Source organism: Geotrypetes seraphini, chromosome 3 (assembly GCF_902459505.1).
Source record: "Geotrypetes seraphini chromosome 3, aGeoSer1.1, whole genome shotgun sequence".
Taxonomy (NCBI): domain Eukaryota; kingdom Metazoa; phylum Chordata; class Amphibia; order Gymnophiona; family Dermophiidae; genus Geotrypetes; species Geotrypetes seraphini.
This window is the reverse complement of record NC_047086.1, coordinates 129,832,321-129,856,324: the sequence shown is the minus strand read 5'-3', so window position 1 is coordinate 129,856,324 and position 24,004 is coordinate 129,832,321. Positions and strand designations below refer to the sequence as shown.

General features: G+C 41.3%; 1 protein-coding gene across 5 annotated transcripts in view; it reads right to left on the bottom strand.

The window, feature by feature from the left end:
* EFR3B (EFR3 homolog B) overlaps window positions 1-24,004 on the bottom strand; it is a 341,904-nt gene that overhangs the window by 128,110 nt on the left and 189,790 nt on the right. For all 5 annotated transcript variants that reach the window (XM_033939929.1, XM_033939928.1, XM_033939931.1 and 2 more), the window contains one exon: window positions 16,051-16,127. In XM_033939929.1, the coding sequence (XP_033795820.1) occupies window positions 16,051-16,127 (77 nt within the window). The remainder of the gene's footprint in view (window positions 1-16,050; window positions 16,128-24,004) is intronic.

The following is a 24,004-nucleotide window of genomic DNA, read 5'->3' as shown; positions in this document are numbered from 1 at the left end:
GTGGTCAATCCAGGTCACAGTACTTTGTAGAAACCCACAAAGTAGCAAAATTTCGTGCTACCAATCCCAGGACAAGCAGTGGCTTCCCCCATGTCTGACTCAATAGCAGAGATGGACATTTCCTCCAGGAACTTGTCCAAACCTTTCTTAAACCCAGCTACGCTAACCGCTGTAATCACCTCATCTGGAAATGAGTTCCAGAGGTTAACTATTCTTTGAGTAAGAAAAATATTTCCTTCTATTTGTTTTAAAAGTATTCCCTTATAATTTCGTTGAGTGTCCCCTTATTTTTGTACTTTAGAAAGGGTAAAAAATAGACTCACCCTTACTCATTCTTCACCACTCAGGATTTTGTAGAGCTTAATCATATCCTCCCTTAACCGTCTCTTTTCTAAGCTGCACAGTCCCAACCTCTTTAGTCTTTCCTTATACGAGAGGAGTTCTATCCCCTTTATCGTTTTGGTCACTCTTCTTTGAACCTTTCCGAATTCCACTATATATGTTTTGAGATAGGGCGACCAAAACTAAGCAATACTTAAGGCAAGGATGCACCATGGAGTCTTATTTACCCTCCTTTTCTTAATAATTCCTAGCATCCTGTTTGTTTTTTTGTTGTTTTTATTTTTGCTGCAGCTGCACACTGGGCAGAAGGTTTCAGAGTAGTGTCTACAATGACGCCCACATCCTTTTCTTGGGCGCTAACCCCCAAGGTGGACCCTAGCATCCGGTAACTGTGATTTGGATTATTCTTCCCAATGTGCATCACTTTGCATTTGTCCACATTGAATTTTATCTGCCATTTGGATGCCTAGTCTTCCAATTTCCTAAGGGCTTCCTGCAATTTTTCACAGTCCTCGTGTATTTTGACAGTTTTGAATAGTTCTGTCTCATCAGCAAATTTAATCACCTCACTTGTGATTCCAATTTCTATGTCATTTATAAATATGTTAAACAGTACCCTTCTTAGTACAGATCTCTGCGGCACTCTACTATTTACCCTCCTCCACTGAGAAAAATGGCCATTTAATCCTACCCTCTATTTTCTGTCTAATAACCAATTCCTAATCCAAAACAGAATACTGCGTCCTATCTCATGACTCTCAGGTGTCTGTGAAAATATAGATACAATATATCAACCAGTTCACTTTTATTCACATGTTTATTCACACCTACAAAGAAGTCAAGCAAATTGGTGAGGCAAGACCTTCTTGGCTGAACCCATACTGACTGACTCATTAAATCATGTTTGTCTACATGATCCATAATTTTATTTTTTGGAATTGTTTCTACTATTTTGCCCAGCACTGAAGTCAGGCTTACCGGTCTGTAATTTCCTGAATCTCCCATGGAACACTTTTTAAAAATCAGCATAAGCATAACATTGGCCATCCTCCATTCTTCAGGAACTATGGATAATTTTAGCAAAGGCTTACAGATCACTAACAGCAGATGCTGGGGGTAGGGGGTATTTATTTATTTGTGTATTTTTTAGTCTACCTGAACAAGTTAATTACAAAACAACATCCATAATTAAAATAAATTCTAATCATTAAATAAAATATATCACATATCTTAAAACATCATTGTTCTCCTAAACCACTTAATGAAAAGATGGAAGACAAAACAAGAAACAAATAGAAGATAAAGTTATATGGGAACAGCTGAGATTCTCAGGGAGGGGTCTTTGTCTCCGCCATCTCTTCTGGTAGACTGTTCTACGCATTTACCACCCTTTCTGTATAAAAGTATTTCTTTAGATTACTCCTGAGCTTATCACCTCTTAACTTCATCCTTTGTCCTCTCATTCCAGAGCTTCCTTTTAAATGAAAGAGACTCGACTCATGCGCATTTATGCCACATAAGAATTTAAACGTCTCTGTCATATCTTCCCTCTCTTGCCTTTCCTCCAAAGTATACATATTGAGATCTATAAGTCTATTCCTATTCACATTATGGAGAAGACCATGCACCATTTTAGTAGCCTTCCTCTTGACTGACTCCATCCTTTTTATATCTTTTTGAAGGTGTGGTCTCCAGAATTGTACACAATATTCTAAATGAGGTCTCACCAGAGTCTAATACAGGGGCATCAATACCTCCTTTACCCTACTAGCCATACCTCTCCCTAAGCAACCTAGCATCCTTCTAGTTTTCACAGTCACCTTTTCAACCTGTTTGGCTTCCTTAAGATCATTACTTACAATCACACCCAAGTCCCGCTCTTCTGTCGTGCACATAAGTTCTTCACCCCCTAAACTGTACTGTTCCTGCAGGTTTTTGCAGCCCAAATGCACGATCTTGCATTTCTTAGCATTAAATTTTAGCTGCCAAATTTCAGACCATTCTTCAGGTTTCACTAGGTCTTTCTTCATGTTATTCACACCATCCAGAGTGTCTACTGTATTGCAGATTTTGGTATCATCCACAAAGAGGCAAATCTTACCTGACAGCCTTTCAGCTTATAAAAATGTTGAAAAGAGCAGGCCCAAAAACGGAACTTTGAGGCATACCACTGGTAACATCCCTTTCCTCAGAGCGATCTCCATTGACTACTACCTTCTATCACTTCTACCCAACTAGTTCATGACCAGGGCCGGATTTAGATGAAAAGAGGCCCTAGGCTATTCCACTTATGAGGCCCTTTCACCTCCCATTGAACCCCCCCCTCTGATGCCAGCCTGCCTGCCTCCCATCCCCCTTCCACTGAAACCCCCCACCCCCGATGCCAGTCTGGGCCGCCCTGTCCTGACGGATCCACGTTTTGCCTCTCTCCCCGCGGGGCTGGGCTTTGCCCAGCTGTTTCCGGACTGACGTCTTTCCCTCCCCGATCCTCCTCCCAGGGTGAGAAAATGAAAGGGAGAAGCCAAGTCGGCGCAGGTTCCGATCCCGAAGTGGATTTTATTATTTATGATATAATCATGAAAATATAAAATAAAATAAAGCACGTAATATACATTCTAAAATATGCAAATTAAAACATATTAAAACGCAAGAAAATGTTTGACAACCTTCTGGCAACACAAGCAGCAAAAATCAACCATTCCATCTCCAATCTTATGACAATATCAGACAACCTCAAAACATTCAGAAAAGAAATCAAAACCCTGCTTTTCAAAAAATTCATCCAAATATTTTAACCCTTCCTCTTTTACCTCCAGAAGATTCACCTACCTTCAGATAACCTTCCCCCAAATTACCCACCTTAACACCTTCCAATTAAACAAATACCATAAATAGATTGTAACCTACCCTCTCTAACTGCATTCCATATGTATTTTTCATACAGTTCTTCACTGTCAGTTTAATTTCCATCCTATAAGTTCACATAGAATTTTTCTTTTTTCAACCATCTTTATTTTCTCTTCTTTATTAATTTCCAGGTACTTTAGTTAGATTGTGAGCCTTCGGGACAGTAAGGGAATTTTTTAAGTACCTTCTTACTTCTCATTTATAATCTTAATGTATATTTTCTTCAAACCGCTTAGAACCTAAAGGATATAGCGGTATATAAGAAATAAATTACATTACATTACATTACATATGTTAAGAACTTACTTAGAATTTCACAAAATGAAGATATTGTCACAAAAATTTTTTTCAATAGTCTATAAACACTTCACTAAAGTATTGAACCTACTGAACTCAAAAGGCGAGAATCAAATGATCGTGTACGCAATCCTAAAATAAGAATCTTTTCTAATAACATTAACACGTGTTTCATATTATCGAAGTAACACGAATATAACCGAACGTCGGGATATCAATAGGTCTGTTCGTTTGTCTGTTCCAATCTACACCAATTTGCACTTTATTTATGCAAGAACAAACCAGAGCTTAGTAGCATAAGGCACGTCAATATTTGCCATAGCAATCAGTAAACGTATGAACTATACTTTGGTGCAATCTAGTATATACAAACGAACAGACCCAATGAGCCAAACGCGTTGATCTTAATCAATACATTTTTATGTTTGTTTATTAGTCATATGCGTAGAATTTCTCCTTATTTTCGGTTCAGTGTTTTAGTGTTTACTGTTTTTAGAATAGTGTAATTTTAATTTTGCTAACAATTTGAATGTAGGCCCCTCTTGATCTTGAGGCAATAGGCTGAAGCCTAGTTAGCCTATAGGAAAATCCGGCCCTGTTCATGACCCATCCCGTAACTTAAGAACATAAGAGCATAAGCCGTGCCTCTGCTGGGTCAGACCTGAGGTCCATCATGCCCAGCAGTCCGTTCACGCGGCGGCCCATCAGGTCCAGGACCTGTATAGTAGCCCTCTATCTATACCCTTCTATCCCCTTTTCCTTCAGAAAATTGTCCAATCCCTTCTTGAACTCCAATATCGTAACCTGGCCTATCACTCCCTCTGGAAGCACGTTCCAGGTGTCCACCACCCGTTGGGTGAAGAAGAACTTCCTAGCATTGGATCTGAATCTGTCCCCTTTTAATTTTTACGAATGCCCTCTCGTTTTTGTAGTTGTCGAAAGTTTGAAGAATCTGTCCCTCTCCACTTTCTCTATGCCCTTCGTGATCTTGTAAGTCTCTATCATATCCCCTCTAAGTCTCCACTTCTCCAGCGAAAAAAGCCCAAGTCTCTCTAATCTTTCAGCATATGAAAGGTTTTCCATACCTTTTATCAAACATGTCGCTCTCTTCTGAACGCTCTCGAGTATCGCCATATCCTTCTTTAGGTACGGCGACCAATATTGGACACAGTACTCCATATGCGGGCACACCATCACCCAATAAAACGGCAGGATAACTTCTTTCGTTCTGCTTGTAATACCTTTCTTGATTATTTCTAGCATCCTATTTGCTTTCTTAGCAGCCGCTGCGCATTGTGCTGACGGCTTCATTGTCATGTCCACTATTACCCCCAAGTCCCTTTCTTGGGAACTCTCACTCAATAACAGCCCTCCCATCGTGTAGTTGTATCTCGGGTTTCTGTTTCCTATGTGTAAGACTTTACATTTCTCTACATTGAACTTCATCTGCCATCTCGTCGCCCACTCCCCTAGTTTGTTCAGGTCCCTTTGTAAATCTTCACAGTCCTCTTTAGTCCTAGCCCCATTAAATAGCTTGGTGTTATCTGCGAATTTTATTACTTCGCTCTTCGTCCCAATTTCTAGATCATTTATAAATACATTGAATAGCAGCGGTCCAAGCACCGACCCCTGCGGACCACTCGTGACCTTCCTCCAGTCCGAGTAGTGGCCCTTCACTCCTACCCTCTGCTTCCTGCCCGCCAACCAATTCCTGATCCATCTGTGTACGTCTCCTTCCACCCCATGGTTCTTTAGTTTCCGAAGTAGGCGTTCATGGGTTACCTTGTCAAAGGCTTTTTGGAAGTCTAAGTATACATAGTAACATGTAACATAGTAACATAGTAGATGACGGCAGATAAAGACCCGAATGGTCCATCCAGTCTGCCCAATCTGATTCAATTTAAATTATTATATTTTTTTTTTTTTTTTTTCTTCTTAGCTATTTCTGGGCGAGAATCCAAAGCTTTACCCGGTACTGTGCTTGGGTTACAACTGCCGAAATCTCTGTTAAGACTTACTCCAGCCCATCTACACCCTCCCAGCCATTGAAGCCCTCCCCTGCCCATCCTCCTCCAAACAGCCATGCACAGACACAGACCGTACAAGTCTGCCCAGTAACTGGCCTAGTTCAATCTTTAATATTATTTTCTGATTCTAAATCTTCTGTGTTCATCCCACGCTTCTTTGAACTCAGTCACAGTTTTACTCTCCACCACCTCTCTCGGGAGCGCATTCCAGGCATCCACCACCCTCTCCGTAAAGTAGAATTTCCTAACATTGCCCCTGAATCTACCACCCCTCAACCTCAAATTATGTCCTCTGGTTTTACCATTTTCCTTTCTCTGGAAAAGATTTTGTTCTACGTTAATACCCTTTAAGTATTTGAACGTCTGAATCATATCTCCCCTGTCTCTCCTTTCCTCTAGGGTATACATATTCAGGGCTTCCAGTCTCTCCTCATACGTCTTCTGGCGCAAGCCTCCTATCATTTTCGTCGCCCTCCTCTGGACCGCCTCAAGTCTTCTTATGTCTTTCGCCAGATACGGTCTCCAAAACTGAACACAATACTCCAAGTGGGGCCTCACCAATGACCTGTACAGGGGCATCAACACCTTCTTCCTTCTACTGACTACGCCTCTCTTTATACAGCCCAGAATCCTTCTGGCAGCAGCCACTGCCTTGTCACACTGTTTTTTCGCCTTTAGATCTTCGGACACTATCACCCCAAGGTCCCTCTCCCCGTCCGTGCATATCAGCTTCTCTCCTCCCAGCATATACGGTTCCTTCCTATTATTAATCCCTAAATGCATTACTCTGCATTTCTTTGCATTGAATTTTAGTTGCCAGGCATTAGACCATTCCTCTAACTTTTGCAGATCCTTTTTCATATTTTCCACTCCCTCTTCGGTGTCTACTCTGTTACAAATCTTGGTATCATCTGCAAAAAGGCACATTTTTCCTTCTAACCCTTCAGCAATGTCACTTACATACATATTGAACAGGATTGGCCCCAGCACCGAACCCTGAGGGACTCCACTAGTCACCTTTCCTTCCTTCGAGCGACTTCCATTAACCACCACCCTCTGGCGTCTGTCCGACAGCCAGTTTCTGACCCAGTTCACCACTTTGGGTCCTAGCTTCAGCCCTTCAAGTTTATTCAATAGCCTCTTATGTCTATGGGGTCCCCTTTGTCCATCCATTTGTTAAATCCTTCGAAGAAGTGCAACAAGTTCGTCAGGCACGATCTTCCCTTGCAGAAGCCATGTTGGCTTGTTTTCATAAGTTTATGCCTCTCTAGATGCTCCTCGATGCTATCTTTTATCAGCACTTCCGCCATTTTCCCCGGAACCGAGGTCAGACTTACCAGTCTGTAGTTCACCGGGTCACCTCTCGATCCCTTTTTAAAGATGGGTGTAACATTGGCTATCTTCCAATCCTCCGGGATCACATCTGTTTTCAGGCATAGATTACAAACCTGCTGTAGTAGTTCCGCTATTTCCTCCTTTAGTTCTTTCAATACTCTAGGGTGGATTCCGTCCGGGCCCGGCGATTTGTCAGTTTTTAATTTTTCTATCTGCCTGTGTACATCCTCAAGGCTTACTTCCATGGATGTCAATTTTTCTGCTTGGTCTCCTTTGAAGATTTGTTCAGGTTCCGATATGTTGGATGTGTCTTCTTTTGTAAATACTGACGAAAAGAACATGTTTAGTCTTTCTACCACTTCTTTCTCCACCTTCACCACTCCCTTCCTATCTCCGTCATCCAGCGGTCCCACCTCCTCCCTAGCCGGCTGCTTCCCTTTAACATATCTGAAGAACGGTTTGAAATTTCGTGCTTCCCTAGCTAGCCTCTCTTCATATTCTCTTTTTACTTTTCTAACCATGAGGTGACATTCTTTTTGATTCTTCCTGTGTTCTTTCCAGTTCTCCTCGGTTTTGCCCTTTTTCCATTTCTTGAATGAATTCTTCTTATCCCCTATCACTTTCTTCACTTCTTTAGTTATCCATGCCGGGTCTTTTGTTTGGCTCTTTTTGCACCCTTTTCTGGATTTGCACCCTTTTCTGGATCTGGGGATATACTGATTTTGCGCCTCGCTTACTGTGTCCTTGAATAAAGACCAGGCTTGCTCTACAGTCTGCCATTTCTTTGTGTTGTTCCTGAGTTTCTTCCTTACCTCATTACTTCATAGTTTCCTTTCTTGAAGTTATAAGTTGTCGCTGTGGTTCTCTTTCCCTTTGATATTCCTACGTCAACTTTGAACTTGATCATGTTATGATCGCTGTTTCTCAACGGTCCCACTACTTCCACGTCCTTTGCAGGTCCTTTTATCCCATTAAGGATTAGATCCAGAGTGGCATTTCCTCTCGGTTCTCTGACATGCTGATCCATGAAGCAGTCCTGTATAGCCTCCAGGAATCCGGTCTCTCTAGCGCATTTTGAGTTTCCAAGACTCCAGTCTATTCCTGGCCAGCAGGAGGGATGCCCAATTCCTCCCACCAGAACCCCAGAACTCCCACTTGTGAAGTAAGTCAGGCAAGAGGGATGCCCACTCCCTCCTGCCACCACCCCCAAACTCGAACCTCCAAGAACCCCCCGACATCCCAAGGCTCAGGCCCCAAGCTCCCACCCCGCACTCTGCACCCCTAATTCTACCCCCAACCCCCCTGTACCTTTCAGTTGAATGTTTGTATGTGTACCTGACTGCTTCACCTTCTCTCCCAGAGCCACAAAGTCACTTCTGATACATTCACAGGGGTACCTGGCAGTATCATCAGTGCCAATGTGGATGAGCAGCATCGGATAATAGTCATCAGGCTTGATGAGTCTCGGCAAGCTCTCCATAACATCTTGGATTTTTGGCATCAGGCAGACAGCATACATCCCAGGACATCATGTCTGGTCTACAGATGGATGCCTCTGTATCCCTCAGAAGGGATTCGCCAACCACCACTACCTTAGGGCCATATTTTATATATGGCACCCAAAAAATTGGCTCTGACTAGAACGGTGCTTAGTGTGATTCTATAAAAGATATGCCAGTGCATGTCATAACTTTTAGGCACATCCATTTAGACCAAGAAAACCAGGCTTAAATACCTGCACCTAACTTGTGCATATATCGGGTTATTCTTTAATAGTGCACACAAATTTTAGGAATGCCATAATCCACCCATGCTCCTCCCCTGGCCATGCCTCCTTTCAGATTTGCATACTAGGACTGATGTGCAGTAGCTTATAGAATGTGACTACAAAGTTGTATGTGTAACTGAAAAGGAGGCATGGTTAGGGATAGAGAATAGGTGTGGTTGACTTAGGTGTCGCTAGGTGCAACAGAGGTAGGCTCCGGTACATAAGGCCAGGTTTAAAAGGTCTAATTTATCCAATCTTAACTCAGATGTCTAGTGACACCTAAGTCACCCATGCCTATTCTCCACCCCTAACCATAACTACTTTACAGGTAGGCTTCATTAGGCATCGGAGTGTACCTTGACTTAAGCATCACTAGGCACCACTCTGAGTTCCATGCAGAACTCTTTATTGGCTTTTTTTAAAAAAATGTATTGATTAACTTCAGTGTCGCAGTCAATTACCATGCTATTTAAGCTAATTGGGTTGCAAGCAGATTTTATTTAGGCATCTGGAATTAGGGTGCCTAATGGCGCCTAACTAGGGCACATTTATAGAATCTGGCTCTAAATGTTCTGGTGGTTAACTACAAAAAGGACAGTCACATGGGAGGGGTATGAGCAGGTCATGTGCTCCAGGTTGCCCAAAGTTCAGTGGTAAGATCTCTATTTAGATTGGGAAGAAGAGAACACGTGACAGAACACTATGTAAGTTTGTATTGGTTGAAGTTGAAGGATAAGATACACTATTACATTACATTAGTGATTTTTATTCTGCCATTACCTTGCGGTTCAAGGCGGATTAAACTAAACTAAACTAAACCTTAAGTTTGTATACCGCATCATCTCCACAGAAGTAGAGCTTGGCACGGTTTACAGGAATTGGTATAGAAAGGAACTGCAAAGAAAGTAGAAGGACTTAGAAAGAGAAGTTTAGAGGGAATTAGTATATCGATGAGGGAGGGGTCATTGCATTTTAGAGAAGAACCAAGTTTTCAAATGTTTTCGAAAGAGTTGGAGGGAGGTCAGGCTCCGAAGCGGGATAGTAAAGCTGTTCCAGAGTTTGGTGATCCTGAAGAAGAGGGAAGTTCCTAATTTTCCTGCATGGGATATGCCTTTTAAAGAGGGGATGGATAGTTTGAATTTTTGAGTGGATCTGGTGGTGTTGGGATTACAGGAGTTCCAAGATAGTGGAAAAAGGGGAGGCAGGATACCGTGTAGAGACTTGAAGGTTAGGCAGGCGCATTTGTAGTGAACCCTAAGGATTACTGGGAGCCAGTGAAGCTTAGACAGAAGCAGGGAGACGTGGTCAAATTTGCTTTTTGCGAAGATTAGTTTAGCCGCAGTGTTCTGGATCTGCTGGAGTCTATGCAGGCTTTTCTTTGTCAGGCTTAAGTAGATGGAGTTACAGTAATCCAGTCTGGAAAGAATGATGGATTGTACAAGGACAGCAAAGTGATGTTGATGGAAGCAGGATCTCACTTTCCTTAACATGTGAAGATTGAAAAAGCATTTTTTTTACTAAGGAATTAAGGTGGTCATTGAAGGACAGTGTGGAATCAATGATGATGCCCAGAATTTTGCATGAGAGTTCAAGCTGCAATGTGGTACCAGAGGACAGTGGGATGAGGGGGGGGGGGGTAGCTGATCTAATTTTGGGCCGAGCCAAAGTAGTTTTGTTTTGGATTCATTTAATTTCATTTGTACGGTGAGGGCCCAGGATTGGAGGTTCGATATACACGAGGAGATGTTCTCAGAGAGATTGGTGAGGTTAGGTGTTCTCAGAGAGATTGATGAGGTTAGAGTCGGTCTTGAGGAGGACAAGGATGTCATCGGCGTAAGTGTAAAGTGTTTCCAAGGGGGACAGTTGGAGGAGTTTCAGGGAGGACATATAAACATTGAAGAGAATCGGAGATAGAGGTGAGCCCTGAGGAACTCCACAAATCGGTTTCCACGGGAGGGATGAGGAGCCATTCATGTTAACAATGTAGGACATGTCCAGAGGTGTTACAGAGTAGCGCGGGTTGCTATAGAGGATTGAAATGTTTCATACAGTGTTAGTTAGTCTTCATGGATTTCTTGAATAGCAGGGTTTTTTTTATTTCTTTTCTGAAAGTTTTGTAGTCTGGGGTCGCAATTAGTAGATTAGAGAGTTGGTGGTCTAGTTTTGCTGCCTGTGTGGCTAGAAGGCCATCGTACAGTTTTTTCCGTTTGATGTCTCTGATTGGAGGGTATGTGGATGGTGTCTGGGTTCTCCTGCATCTGGTTGTAGTAGTTTGGATTAGGCAGTTGTTCAAGTAGGCTGGGCTGTCACCATTTATGGATTTAAATAATAGACAGTAGAATTTCAATAGTATTCTTGCTTGAATTGGGAGACAGTGTGAGTTGAGGTATGCCTCAGTGATGTGGTCATGTTTTCTTAGTGAATAGTGTCAATCGTTTACATGTGCCTACACAATTTGGCCCCCAAACATCTCCTCCAAAGTATCCTGCCACGTGCTCCTCCTCACTTGCTTCGGTCCGCAGAACATTTTGATCTGCAAATTCCATATGTAAGAGATATGAAGTTGACATCATCCAGAGATAGTATTTTCCATTGCATTCGGCCCAGGGAATGGAATAGCCTCCCTGAGTCTATTCACCAACAGCAGAATATACAGAATTTCAAGAGATTACTCAAAAGCATCTGTTTTGTCAAATGAAATGCAGGGTCTGAAATTGAATAAATGAGGAATGATGATAGTAGGGTGCTGGTCACTGATGTATTTTATTGTCTGGATTGTTTTTCCTGTTTTGTAGGTATGTTTGTCGTTGATTCCACTTGTCTGTTATATGTCATTTTATATTTTTGTACGTGAGTGTGTAACTCGCCTTAGATAAGGGTGGGGTATAAATAAAACAAACAAACTATTTAAGCACCTATTAATTGAATACTATTTACCGAATACTGTCAGTTAGATGCCTAACTGCTGCATCTAGGCACTCACATTCATACCTGTCATACAGTAAGTGTAAGTGGTGGCACCAAAATTTCAGTATCTAATTGCTGACATGTAATATTCTATAATGCATTAGCCCCCCAAACTCTGTTTAAGGCATCTTAAGTTGTGCATGCACAAGTTAATGATTAATTAGCCTAATGTGTGCTGATAATTGGCAATCACCTCATAATTGACATAAGGCATTATAAAACTAATAGCAGGAAATATTTTTTCACTCAGAGAATAGTTTAGCTGTGGAATGCGTTGCCAGAGGATGTGGTAAGAACGGAGCTGGTTTTAAGAAAGGTTTGGACAAGTTCCTGGAGAAAAAGTCCATAGTCTGTTATTGAGAAAGACATGGGGGAAGCCACTGCTTGTCGTGAATTAATAGCATGGAATATTGCTACTCCTTGGGTTTGGGTCAGGTACTAGTGATCTGGATTGACCACCGTGAGAACGTGCTACTGGGCTTGATGGACCATTGGTCTGACCCAGTAAGGCTATTCTTATGTTCTTATGTTCTGTTCTGCCCCATGCCCTGTCCCCAGAAAGCTTAATCTTTTTATTCCTGACCTCCAGGCCGCATCCAATAGCCTCCAAGCATGCATGGATGTGTGTGATATTATCCGCGCATGCTCAGAGGCCCTCCAGACATGACCAGAGCTTTCCAAAACCTGGACAAAATGCTGGGTTTTGGAAAGTCTATCCGGGCACCTGGACAGACATCTGGTAAGCCTGCTATAAATAGGCCTCTTAGTCAAAATGAATTATAATCTACCAAGAAGATACTGTACAAGTCTTATATAATAGACAAGAAAAAAATACCTCGTGTTTTTGTTTTCTTTTTAGTGAGGTCTGGATCAACAATTTCTCTCTGCTCATTTCAGCTTTCAGACTAGAATCAGCCACTACTGGGCTAAAGTGAAATGAGCTTTCATTTACAACTACGGAATTTAATCTCCTTTTATAAATCCTCCGCTTTTGTAGCCCAGCCATTACAGCAACTGTCCGTAACTAGGTGTCACAGGCCATAATTGCTCCTGGAACCAAAACATAGACCCTGAGTCCAGTGAAAATTGCTTGCTTGCTTATTTGTTTATTTGTTCTTTAGGATTTATTTATCATCTCTGTTTAACAAATTTACCTAAGAATAAACCAGACATAGGCAATAGACAGTTACAGCATTAGACATTTTTAAAGAACAATACAAACTGGGGGTATCCTATAAGTGGGCATCTCCATTTAGGTATTCTTATGCTTGGTGTGAGAGCCTATTCTATAATGGCATCTGGGTACTCATGTCAGTCCAGAATACTAGTGTAATCTGGTATTAAGGTGCCTATAGTTAGATCACCAATAAAAATGGTGTAGCTTTGGGTGCCCATAAAAACATAAGAATAGCCTGACTGGGCCAGACCAATGGTCCATCTATCCCAGTATCTCTCCTTCACAGTGTCCATTCCAGGTCACACATACCTGGCAAAAATCCAAATAGTAGCAACATTTCATGCTACCGATACAGGGCAAGCAGAAGCTTCCCCCATGTCTGTCTCAATAGCAAACTATGGACTTTGCCTCCAGGAACTTCTCCAAACCTTTTTTAAAACCAGCTAAATTAACCATTCTTATCATATCCTCTGGCAATACGTTCCAGAGCTTAACTATCCTCTTGAGTGAAAAAATATTTCCTCCTATTGGTTTTACATTATCTCCCTGTAATTTCATCAAATATCCCCTAATTGTTGTAATTTTGGCTGGAGTAAAGAATTGATCCACGTACCCATTTTACACCACTCAGGATTTTGTAAACTTCAATCATATCTTCCCTCAGCCATCTCTTTTCCAAGCTGAATAGCCCTAACTTCTTTAGTCTTTCCTCATACGAGAGGAGTTCTATCCCCTTTATCATTTTGGTCGCTCTTATTTCAACCATTTCTAGTTCCGCTATATCTTTTTTGAGATAAGGTGAGCAGAATTGAATGCAATACTCAAGGTGAAGTCACACTATGAAGCATTATAATAGTCTTTTTTAACATTACTTGTCTAATAATTCCTAGCATCTTTTTTGCTTTTTGGCCACCGCCACACATTCAGCAGAAGGTTTCAGCATATTGTCTACATAACATAACATAAAATCACATTTGTATACCACAAACTTTGCTGTTCTATGCGGCTTAGCAAACTAAGAAGACAGAACAATCTCAGTGATTAGCAAGTCACCCTAACATCTGCTAACTATGATTTGGGTTATTCTTCCCAAAGTGCATTTCTTTGCATTTGTCTACATTGAATTTCATCTGCCATTTGGATTCCTAGTCTTCCAGTTTCCTAAGGGCTGCCTGCAATTTTTCACAGTCTGCATCTTTTTTAACAACTTTGAACAGTTTAGTGTCATCTGCAAATGTATTTACCTCACTCATCATTCCAATTTCAAAATCATTTATAAATAAGTTAAATAGCATCAGTCCCAGAACAGATCCCTGGGGCACTCCACTATTTACCCTCCTCTATTAATAAAAATGCCCATTTAACCCTATCCCCTGTTTTCTGTCCGATAACCAATTCCTAATCCACAACTGAGCATTGCCTCCTATCCCATGATTCTTTAATTTTCTCAGGAGTCTCTCATGAAGAATTTTGTCAAAAGCTCTCTGAAAATCTAGGTACACTACATCAACTGGTTCACCTTTATCCACATGTTTATTCACACCTTCAAAGAAGTCAAGCAAATTTGTGAGGCAAGACCTCCCTTGGCTGAACCTATGCTGACTGTCCCATTAAATCATGTTTGTCTACATGTGCCACAATTTTATTTTGTATAATTGTTTCCACTATTTTGCCTGGCACTGAATTCAGGCTTACCGGTCTATAATTTCCTGGATCTTCCTGGATCCCTTTTTAAAAATTGTCATAACATTCGTCACCCTCCAATCTTCAGGTACTACAGATGATTTTAGCAACAGGTTACAGATCAGTAACAGCAAATCAGCATTTCATGTTTGAATTCTTTCAGTACCCTGGGATGTATACCATCTGGTCCAGATTTATCACTCTTTAACTTGTCAATTTGACTTAATACGTCTTCCAGATTCACCAAGATTTCTTTCAATTCCTCTATATCACCTCCCCCTTGAAAACCATTTCCAGTTCAGTCTTCTTCCTTAAAGACCAAAGCAAAGAATTCATTCAGTCTCTCTATTATGGCCTTATCCTCCCTTATCCAGTGGTCCCACAGATTTCCTCATGGGTTTTCTGCTTCTAGTGTATGTAAAAAATTGTTACTATGAGTTTTTGACTCTTTAGCAAGTTTCTCTTCATATTCTTTTTTAGCTATGCTTTTTTATCAATGCTTTGCATTTAATTTGGCAGTGCTTATGTCTCTTCTTATTTTCTTCATTTGGATCCTTTTCCATTCTTTAAAGGATTTATTTTTTTGGCTCTAATAGCCTCTTTCACTTCACCTTTTAATGTGACAGCTTTCGTTTCTTCTTCTTTCCACCTTTGTTAATACGTGGAATACATCTGGTCTGGGCCTCCACAATAGTATTTATATCCTTTCCCACTGATCCTTTTAGCTTCTTGTTTTCCATTTTCCTCATTTATTTCATTACCATTTTGAAAAATTAAGTGGCGCTACAGTACATTTCTTTAATGCCCAAATGATGTGAGGATGTTTGTAACTTCAGTATTCTGCAAGTCTTATGCATAAGTGGCAGCTCCATTCATGCACCACCTATGTTCCACACCTGTGTATGCCCCCTTGCACTTAGGCATGCCCTTACAGAATAGCAGTTAGGGGGAATATTGACATTTGCATGCATATGTATACTCATGCATGTGTCAGTATACATTTACATGTGTAATACGTGCATAAATTTAAGCACCCCATTTTAGAACCAACTCCATTATGACATAGAATGTTACATACAATGTCAACACAATATATATTCAATTATCTTAACAGATAACGGTATAAGCAGAGGAAGAACACATAGACAGATAAGAGAATATGAGGAGTTACAAATAAGAATGACTAACATAAGGAAAAATTTGCACATGAAGTAAGAAAAGGCACAGGAAAATGATTCCAATTAAAATTCTAGAGGATAAGCAAATCTTGCTACAGTATGTGCAGCTGGTGTTAGTCCTTGTTTATGCTAATAATTAATTAGTTGCTTCTTCCTTTGAAAGTTTGGGAAAAGAGCTAGACTGTCTGTGAACTATGTCTCCATGGCATCCCCAGTCCTGGGTAGCCTGGTTAGCCTAAAAAGAGAAAATGACAAGCCTTCTGGAGTCTTGGTTTCTATTAAGCTCCATAATATGGTTTTCTTAGTTCATTTTTCTGTGCAAAACTTGATCCCTAGATGTTAAGTTGAAACAAAGTTAAAATCTCCTACCTCAGAATCCACTGGGAAGATATTGTCAACTAGTCTCTTATAGCGGGGACGTAAAGCTCCACAACAACCACAAATACCTGTAACAGAACCAAATTTTGCTTAGAAATATAGCACACTGCTATCTTTTGTGAGAAGACAACTGGTTAAATCACTTGTTTAGGGCTATCTGCTAATTTTCAGTGGTACATAAGAAGTTAAAAACCACAGAAAATGAGCATTTAGGGGGATATTCTATAAATGGCCCAGAAACTTAGGTGCTGGTAGGTGCCCTACTGGCATCCAAGTTAATTGAGAAACACTGTTTAAAACAGTGAATAACAGTAAAAAATAAAGCACCTACCTGTGCCTAAATAAAAGGCCGGAAGTGGTGTTAGGCTCTGTAAAGTGTCTAGGTAGGCACAATTCATGGCCCTGAAAACCCTAGCTTACATATCTGGCGCCTATCTTTCACAGAGACACTATTCTCTATAGGGCACCGACATGTGACTGACGTGATCAGAGGCCACTTTTTAGGTGGCTGCCAATATCAGCGACCTATAGAGAATCCGAGCCTTATAGCCTAAGTGAAAACAGGCTATTTTGGGGACGTTGTTCAGGCAGAGTCAGCATTTGGCCGCTTAAGTGCCAATATTCAGCACTTAAGTTGCCAGGGTAGCCGCATACCTGGGACTGCATAAAAGTTTGTCATATCTTATACAGTAACTCATAGCCAGTTGAGTTCTGAATTTCAACTTAACCAGCCATGTGATAGCCAACACTGCATACATCGAATATTCAATGTCAAAGCCTGGATATGGCCCGGCACTGAAACTCAGTAGCCGCGTCCAGGATTAACGCCGGCAGCGGTCAGCATAATGCTCATTGCCACCAGCTGAATATTGACCCCCCTTCATGCACAAACTCTAGGTACTAAGGGGTTATTTTATAACAGTCCGCTAATAACATTTCCAAAAATCTGCTTATTTGATAAAGGCTACACAGGGTTCTAAATGTTATTATTACATACCATAAGCCCCTACAATAATTCACAGTAATGTACAAATGCTCTTGCACAAACTGACACCTGCTCCAAGCATGTGTAACTATGGGGAGAATTCACTAAGCGTTTTTATGAACTTAACGGGCGTTACAGGAATTAGCATGCACTGAGTGCTAAAAGCCCATTCTGTACCTATGGTCTATTAGCAATTAGCACACACTAATTCTCTTAATGTGCATTAAGGTATGTTGAGACCATAACATTGATTGATGAATTCCCCTCTCCCCCATGCATATGTACTTTATCCCCCAAAATTCAATAAATGGCACTTAAAATTAGGTGAGCCCAGTTCTACAATAGGGACAGTTATGTGCTTAGCATAATTAGCTAATTGATGCTAAATTAGCAATTGGAAATAAATACTAATAATTAGCGTTAAGTTATAACATAACCTAAAAACTCACTTCTTTACCGAAATGCTGTTAAGTTCTAAGCGGTTTACAAAAGAGAAAAGTGAAGACAGTAGATGGAATGCTTCAATTACCCAAAGGATCTAGCAAACAAATATGTTTTTAAAAGTCGCCTGAATTGCTGATAAGTGTTAGAAGATGTACTGTAATTAAACGATTCAAATCCTTGTCCCAAAATGCCACTTAATAAGACAGAAGGCGTTGATGATATCTTTTAAATTTACAGCCTTTAACAGATGGAAAAGTGAACAGAGCATGTGAATGTCAGAAATGTTTTGAGCTAGCAAATGTGAACGAATCCAGGAGATGGTTGGCCTGCTATCACCTTGAAGCAAATGCAACCACACTTAAACTTCACACGGGCCTCAACCAACAACCAATGCAGTTGCCGAAAGAAAAGTGTTACATGGTCAAACTTAAAGTTGAAGACCAAATGAACAGCTGCGTTCTGAACAGTGCGCAGTCTGTAAAGATTTTTTTGAACACCAGCAAGATGGACAATGTTACAATAGTCACTAATTGGCACCAATTAGCAATTACACGCATAACTGACTTATGTACCTATTCTGTAAACTGGGCACCTAACTTCACTCATGTGCAACTACGAAGGGGACATTAACATGAGTAGGGCATGTTTGAGGTGTTTTGACTATTCCTGTCTGCATTTTATAGAATAGTTGCATTCACACACCAAACTGCTGATCTTATGTGTCAGCTTTTGTTTTATAAAGTAAAGGGGATGGGATTTTGATATCCCGCTTCTCTGTGGTTACAAAGAGGATTACATATTATATACAGGCACTTATTTTGTACCTGGAGCAAGGGAAGGTTAAGTGATTTGCCTGGAGTCACAAGGAGCTGCAGTGGGAATCGAATCCAGTTCCTCTGTTCCTCAGGACACTATACTAACCATCAGGCTATTCCTATGTCTCACAATTCAGCCTCTGTTCAGCCCAAACTATGAGTGGATCATGCAAAAGTACACATGCTCTTGCCAGTATGTGTCATTGTACATATAGGGCTGGATCCTGTATAGGACGCCCAGTCTCAGAAGCCGCATACGCGGCTTTTGAGTATCGCACATGGGCGTCCTCTAGAGAATTGCACCTAAGCCCGCCTAATAATCTGATTCTCTAACCAACCTCCATGTCACAGGTGCCGGTTAGAGAATCAGGTTGCCGCTGAGCTTATTATGGCAAGGGATCTCCCCAAAGACTACCCGAAGTTTAGCGGCAACCTGTCCCCGAAGACTACCAGCTTAAGGAATGCCCATTCCCTTCTGCTAGAATCTCCCCATACATTGCCAACAGGAGGGATGCCCAGTCCCTCCAGCTGGAACCCACCACCCCCGTACATCATGAGCATTCCTCCTGCCAGACCCCCCCAGCCCACCCCCCAGAACCCCCTACCTTAAATCATTGGCCGACCAGAGGCATCCTTCCTGCCTCCAGCCGGCTGGCCCGCCATCTCGCGAATGACGGGCCTGCCCCTTCCTGGTGCATCATGGGAAGTACCAGGGAGGGGCCTTAGGCCCTGATTGGCCCAAGTGCTTAAGGTCCCTCCCCTAGGAGGGGCCTTAGGCACCTGGGCCAACTGGAATCTTAGGCCCTATTCACAGTGCATTCTGATCACTTAGGCCACCCCCATGGGTCTAACGGATCTGGCCAATCGGAATCTTAGGCCACTTCCAGTACAACCCAGTGTTTGGGAGGGTTCCAGCAGGAGGGACTGGGCATCCCTCCTGCCGCATGATGGTTGATGGGGGAAGTTCAAGCAGGAAGGACTAGCAATATGCTTTACATGTGAGAAAGGTTTTATGAAATTGCCTCTAGTACAGGGGTCTCAAAGTCCCTCCTTGAGGGCCGCAATCCAGTTGGGTTTTCAGGATTTCCCCAATGAAAATGCATGAGATCTATCTGCATGCACTGCTTTCAATGCATATTCATTGGGGAAATCCTGAAAACCCAACTGGATTGCGGCCCTCAAGGAGGGACTTTGAGATCCCTGCTCTAGTATGTTGAAAAGCAATATATCTAAGCTAATTTTATCCACTTAAGGGGCACATAAATGGGTCAACCAACTCATAGCATCAATTGTCACACGTAGCAAAAATATTTCCACCAGATAGCTGATTCTAGAACAGAGAGATTTATTAGACTGGTGATAGAGCACGGTGTATTTGTTTCATACTGCTGGCTTACTAAAACAGCCTGCATTACATCAGGGCCTGTCAAAGAAGTGTAAAAACCATTACAGTTACTACAATACATAGCCACAAAAGAAAACAAAAAAACAAGAGACATATTACTCCTATATTACAAGATCTTTCACTGGCTGCCAGAAGAGTGGAGATCTAAATTTAAGGCTTTGTTGATTATTTTCAAATGTCAGCAGCAATGAGCTGCTGTTTACTTGACAGACTATAAACTAAATCATAGAATTCGCTCTATTCAGCAAGGGCTGCTGATTTTCCCTTCTGCATCTGCAATGAAGTCATCACCTACCATGAAAATCTGTACTTAATTACTATACCCCATTGCTGTGGATAAGTTCCGTCTGAATAATGGGAATGAATTAAATTTACAATCTTTCCATAAGTAATTAAAAACCTGAGGCCTGGTATTCATAAGGTTTCTCGGCTGAAAAAGTATGATTGGATAAATGACCATTTAAATCACTTCGGCTCTGTTGCTGCTTCTTTTCATTTAATTCCTTGGGCTTCTTTAATTTTTTTTTTTTTTTTGCCTTAATAAATTTCTTAGAATTGACACATTTTAAAATAAAAACTGTACCCCTTTTCCCCTGGCATCACTCCCTATGCTGAAAAATCTCCTTGCCTGGTCTATTGCTCCATTCATCATTTTGGGAAAAAGCGAAATAACTTGCTCATGACATTGGAGGGACATTTGCATATTATTCTGATATGATCAGCAGAGCAGCACCCCACTTTTCTTAGAGCCATATTGGTGGTATTACTATAGCAAAGTATGATGAGGACTTTTCAATGAGTGTTTTCACTTCTACTTTTATTAGCTTAATTTTGCGAGCATACTGCTTGCAATTTTTGGATGGGGAGGTGGAGAAGAGAAGGTGAAAGAGGCTTGGCTCATCTGAATCAAGCTGAAGCATTTCCTGGTTTGGAGAGCTGGAACACCCTGAATGTGATTCAGCTTGCTCAGCTTTGCCATATCCCTTTAGAGAGAGAAGCTATACATGAAAATGTATTGGGGCATTTCGGCACCTTATTCTCTTGAGAAGCTGGTTGAATGTCTTAAGTTTTAAGACATGCATAATTTTTGGATCTTATGCTTTGCCCCTGTAGCATGCAGAGCCATTTCTCAGTCACTGTCAATAGTAGATTCCTCCACTTCTGGATATAAGTTGCAGGTGGCAAGTTGGACTAAGCCAGTCCTTGGGACACACGTAGTCAGTCAGGTTTCTGGAATAGATTTTTGTATAAAAAACTTCTCATGCATATTCATTGTGGATATCCTGAAAGCCTGAATGGCTGGAAATTCTGGTTGCTGTATCTCAAAAAAGATGTAGCGGAATTAGAAAAGGTACAGAGAAGGGCAACAAAAATGATAAAAAGGATGGGATGACTTCTCTATGAGGAAAGCATTTAAAAAAAATTGGCAAGTGTTCTGTGGTATACCGTGAGGATCACCATCATCACCGATCCTCTATAACCTCTTTATGTGCTCACTAGGCCATATCAAATTCGACAACAATGAATGCATATTCTCATACAAAGATGACATTCTTCTATTCATCCCAATTAATCATAACTGTAATGATGCAACACTGTTATATCAAATGGCATATACAAAATACAGACCTGGGTCACATCCAACAAACTCAAACTAAATATGGATGGTTTCATAATGCTGTACTCACTAGTCATCCCACTGTAACTCTATCCTCAGGATCAGTGGCGTACCTAGTATATGTGGTACCCGGGGCCCATCATTTTTTGACACACACACACATACACACCCCCATCTGTATGAAAAACATGATTTTTACCAACAATCCAAACGTCACACAAGAGTATACCCAGGAAAAGGCAGCATCTTACATACTGCAGAAAGCAGTACATCAAAACACCCATTGTAAAACTAAACAAGCCAGACTAGTACAGATCAATCCTGCAGTCAATCCTAACAAAAAACTTTCGAATACACAGAAAACACCTTCGCCTAGTAAGGAATATGTAATCACAAACTAACCACTCCCCCCTTTTACAAAACTATAGTGTGATTTTTAGCCATGGTGGTAGAATTCTGAACATCAGAGCTGCTACCATCACGGCTGGTGCTAAAAAACGCTCCACAGTATTGTAAAAGGGGGGATAAACTAGAAATACATAGACAAAGGTTAAATTGAACCAGCAAGAAGCTGGGCTCTGCATACAATGCAACACCACAGAAACAGTGACACATGTCTCCTAAAGCAATAAATAAATAGAAAATTTTTGTTCTACCTTTGTCTTCGCTGGTTTCTGCTTTCTGCTTTCCTCATCTTCTTGTTACTCTCTTCCTTCCATCCACTGTCTGCCGTCTCTCTGCCCCTATATGGCATCTTCTCTCTTTTTAAGTCCCTTCCAGAAACTGTATGCTTCCCCCCTTGCATCTCTCCTTTCACCCCCATTGGTCTGGCATCTCTCTCCTCTCCTTTCCTCTCTCACACCTCTCCTCTGCAATCCCTTTCCCTTTTCCCCCTCATTTTCCTTTTCAATTTATTTTCTGCATCCATCTAGATTACGTTCTTACTACTCTTTCATCAATTTCCTTTTTTACTGTCTACCTATATACAGCTCACCACCTTTTTCCCTCACCCCCTGCAGTATTTCCCTAACTCAATCCTTTTCCCCCCATCATGTGCCCTCCTTTTATTTATCCTCTCCTTCCATCAGGTGCCCATAGGAGGAGTGTGTGGCGCAGTGGTTGAAGCTACAGCCTCAGCTCCCTGGGGTTGTGGGTTCAAACCCCGCGCTGCTCCTTGTGATCCTGGGCAAGTCACTTAATCCTCCATAGCCCCAGGTACGTTAGATAGATTGTGAGCCCATCGGGACAGATAGGGAAAATACTTGAGTACCTGATTGTAAAACCGCTTAGATAACCTTGATAGGCGGTATATAAAATCCTAATAATAAACTTGAAACTTGCCCTCTTTCTCTACCCCTTCCATCTAGTACCTTCTCTTCTCTCTGTCCACTTCCATCGTCTGCTCCCCTCTTTCCCTCCTCCTATTTCCTTCCTGCATTTGCTCCCTTATCTCTGCCATCTGCACTTCCATCCAGCATAGGCTCCCCACTACCATCCAATGTCTGCCCTTTCTCTCTCCATCCACCCCTCTTCAATCAGCATCTGCCCCTTTCTTTCCCTCCAATCCAATTCCATCCAGAATCCTTTCCCCTTATGCCTCTCTCAGTACCACCCTTCCATACCATCCTACCCCCTTTCTCTCCCTCCACCACTCTTCTATACCAGAAGTCCTGCTCCCTTCTCTCCCTTCATGGCAATTCTTATGTTCTTATCCTAAGAACTGGGTTGAAAACCCCTGCTGTAAACTTAAAAGGGATTTATGCCCTCTAAATAAGCCAATAAAAGCTCAAGGATTTATTTTCTTCTTGTCCTTTACCCCTGCTTTTCCCCCTTTTTCCTTTCCTTCTTTTTTTATTTCTTTTCCCTTTGATTTTTATATTGTATAAACCATCTTGGTTGTAACCCAGAGAGGTGGTATATCAAATACATAAACAAAAATATATCAGGATTTCACTTGCATGTGACATGAATAAAAAAAAAATACATATATTTAATTATTTATATACCACTTATATCCTAAGTGGTTTTACATTCAGGTACTTTTATCATATTTCCCTATCTGTCCTGGCGGGCTCAAACTCTATCTAGTGTACCAGGGTCACAAGGAGCAGTGAGGGATTTGAACCCACAACCTCAGGGTGCTAAGGCTGTACCTCTAACCACTGTACCACACACTCCCACTTCTAGTATGTCTGTGTGTAATTATGTACTTTTGCCTTCAAAGTAGATCAGCCAAGCAGATTATTGCAGGGCCAGCAAAGCTAATAACAATAAGCAAGCTCGAACGATCACGCTGAACTGTACAATTATGAACATGAAGAACGCAGATGTTATTTACTGGGAAAATAAATTTCACCCTTTCAGTTGACTGTGCCTCTCAGAAGTGTCCTTGACATTCTGACACACTCCTGAATCTCTATCAGCATTCTTTACTGTACTTCATTGTTCCCTCAGAATGTCAAGTGTTGTAGAGCAGAAAATAGAAGAATTGAAATTAACATCTGAGGTAGTTTGTTTGAATGTTTAATTCATTCAGAAATCATTTCTCCAAATAAATGTTAATGACTTGTGTCCCTGGTATTGAAGATCCATGAAGATTTGGGAGACTTGAAAATCATTTACAAGTTAAACCTACTGTACTTAAAGCTTTGGTAGGTTGGGGGTGGAGTTTTGGATTC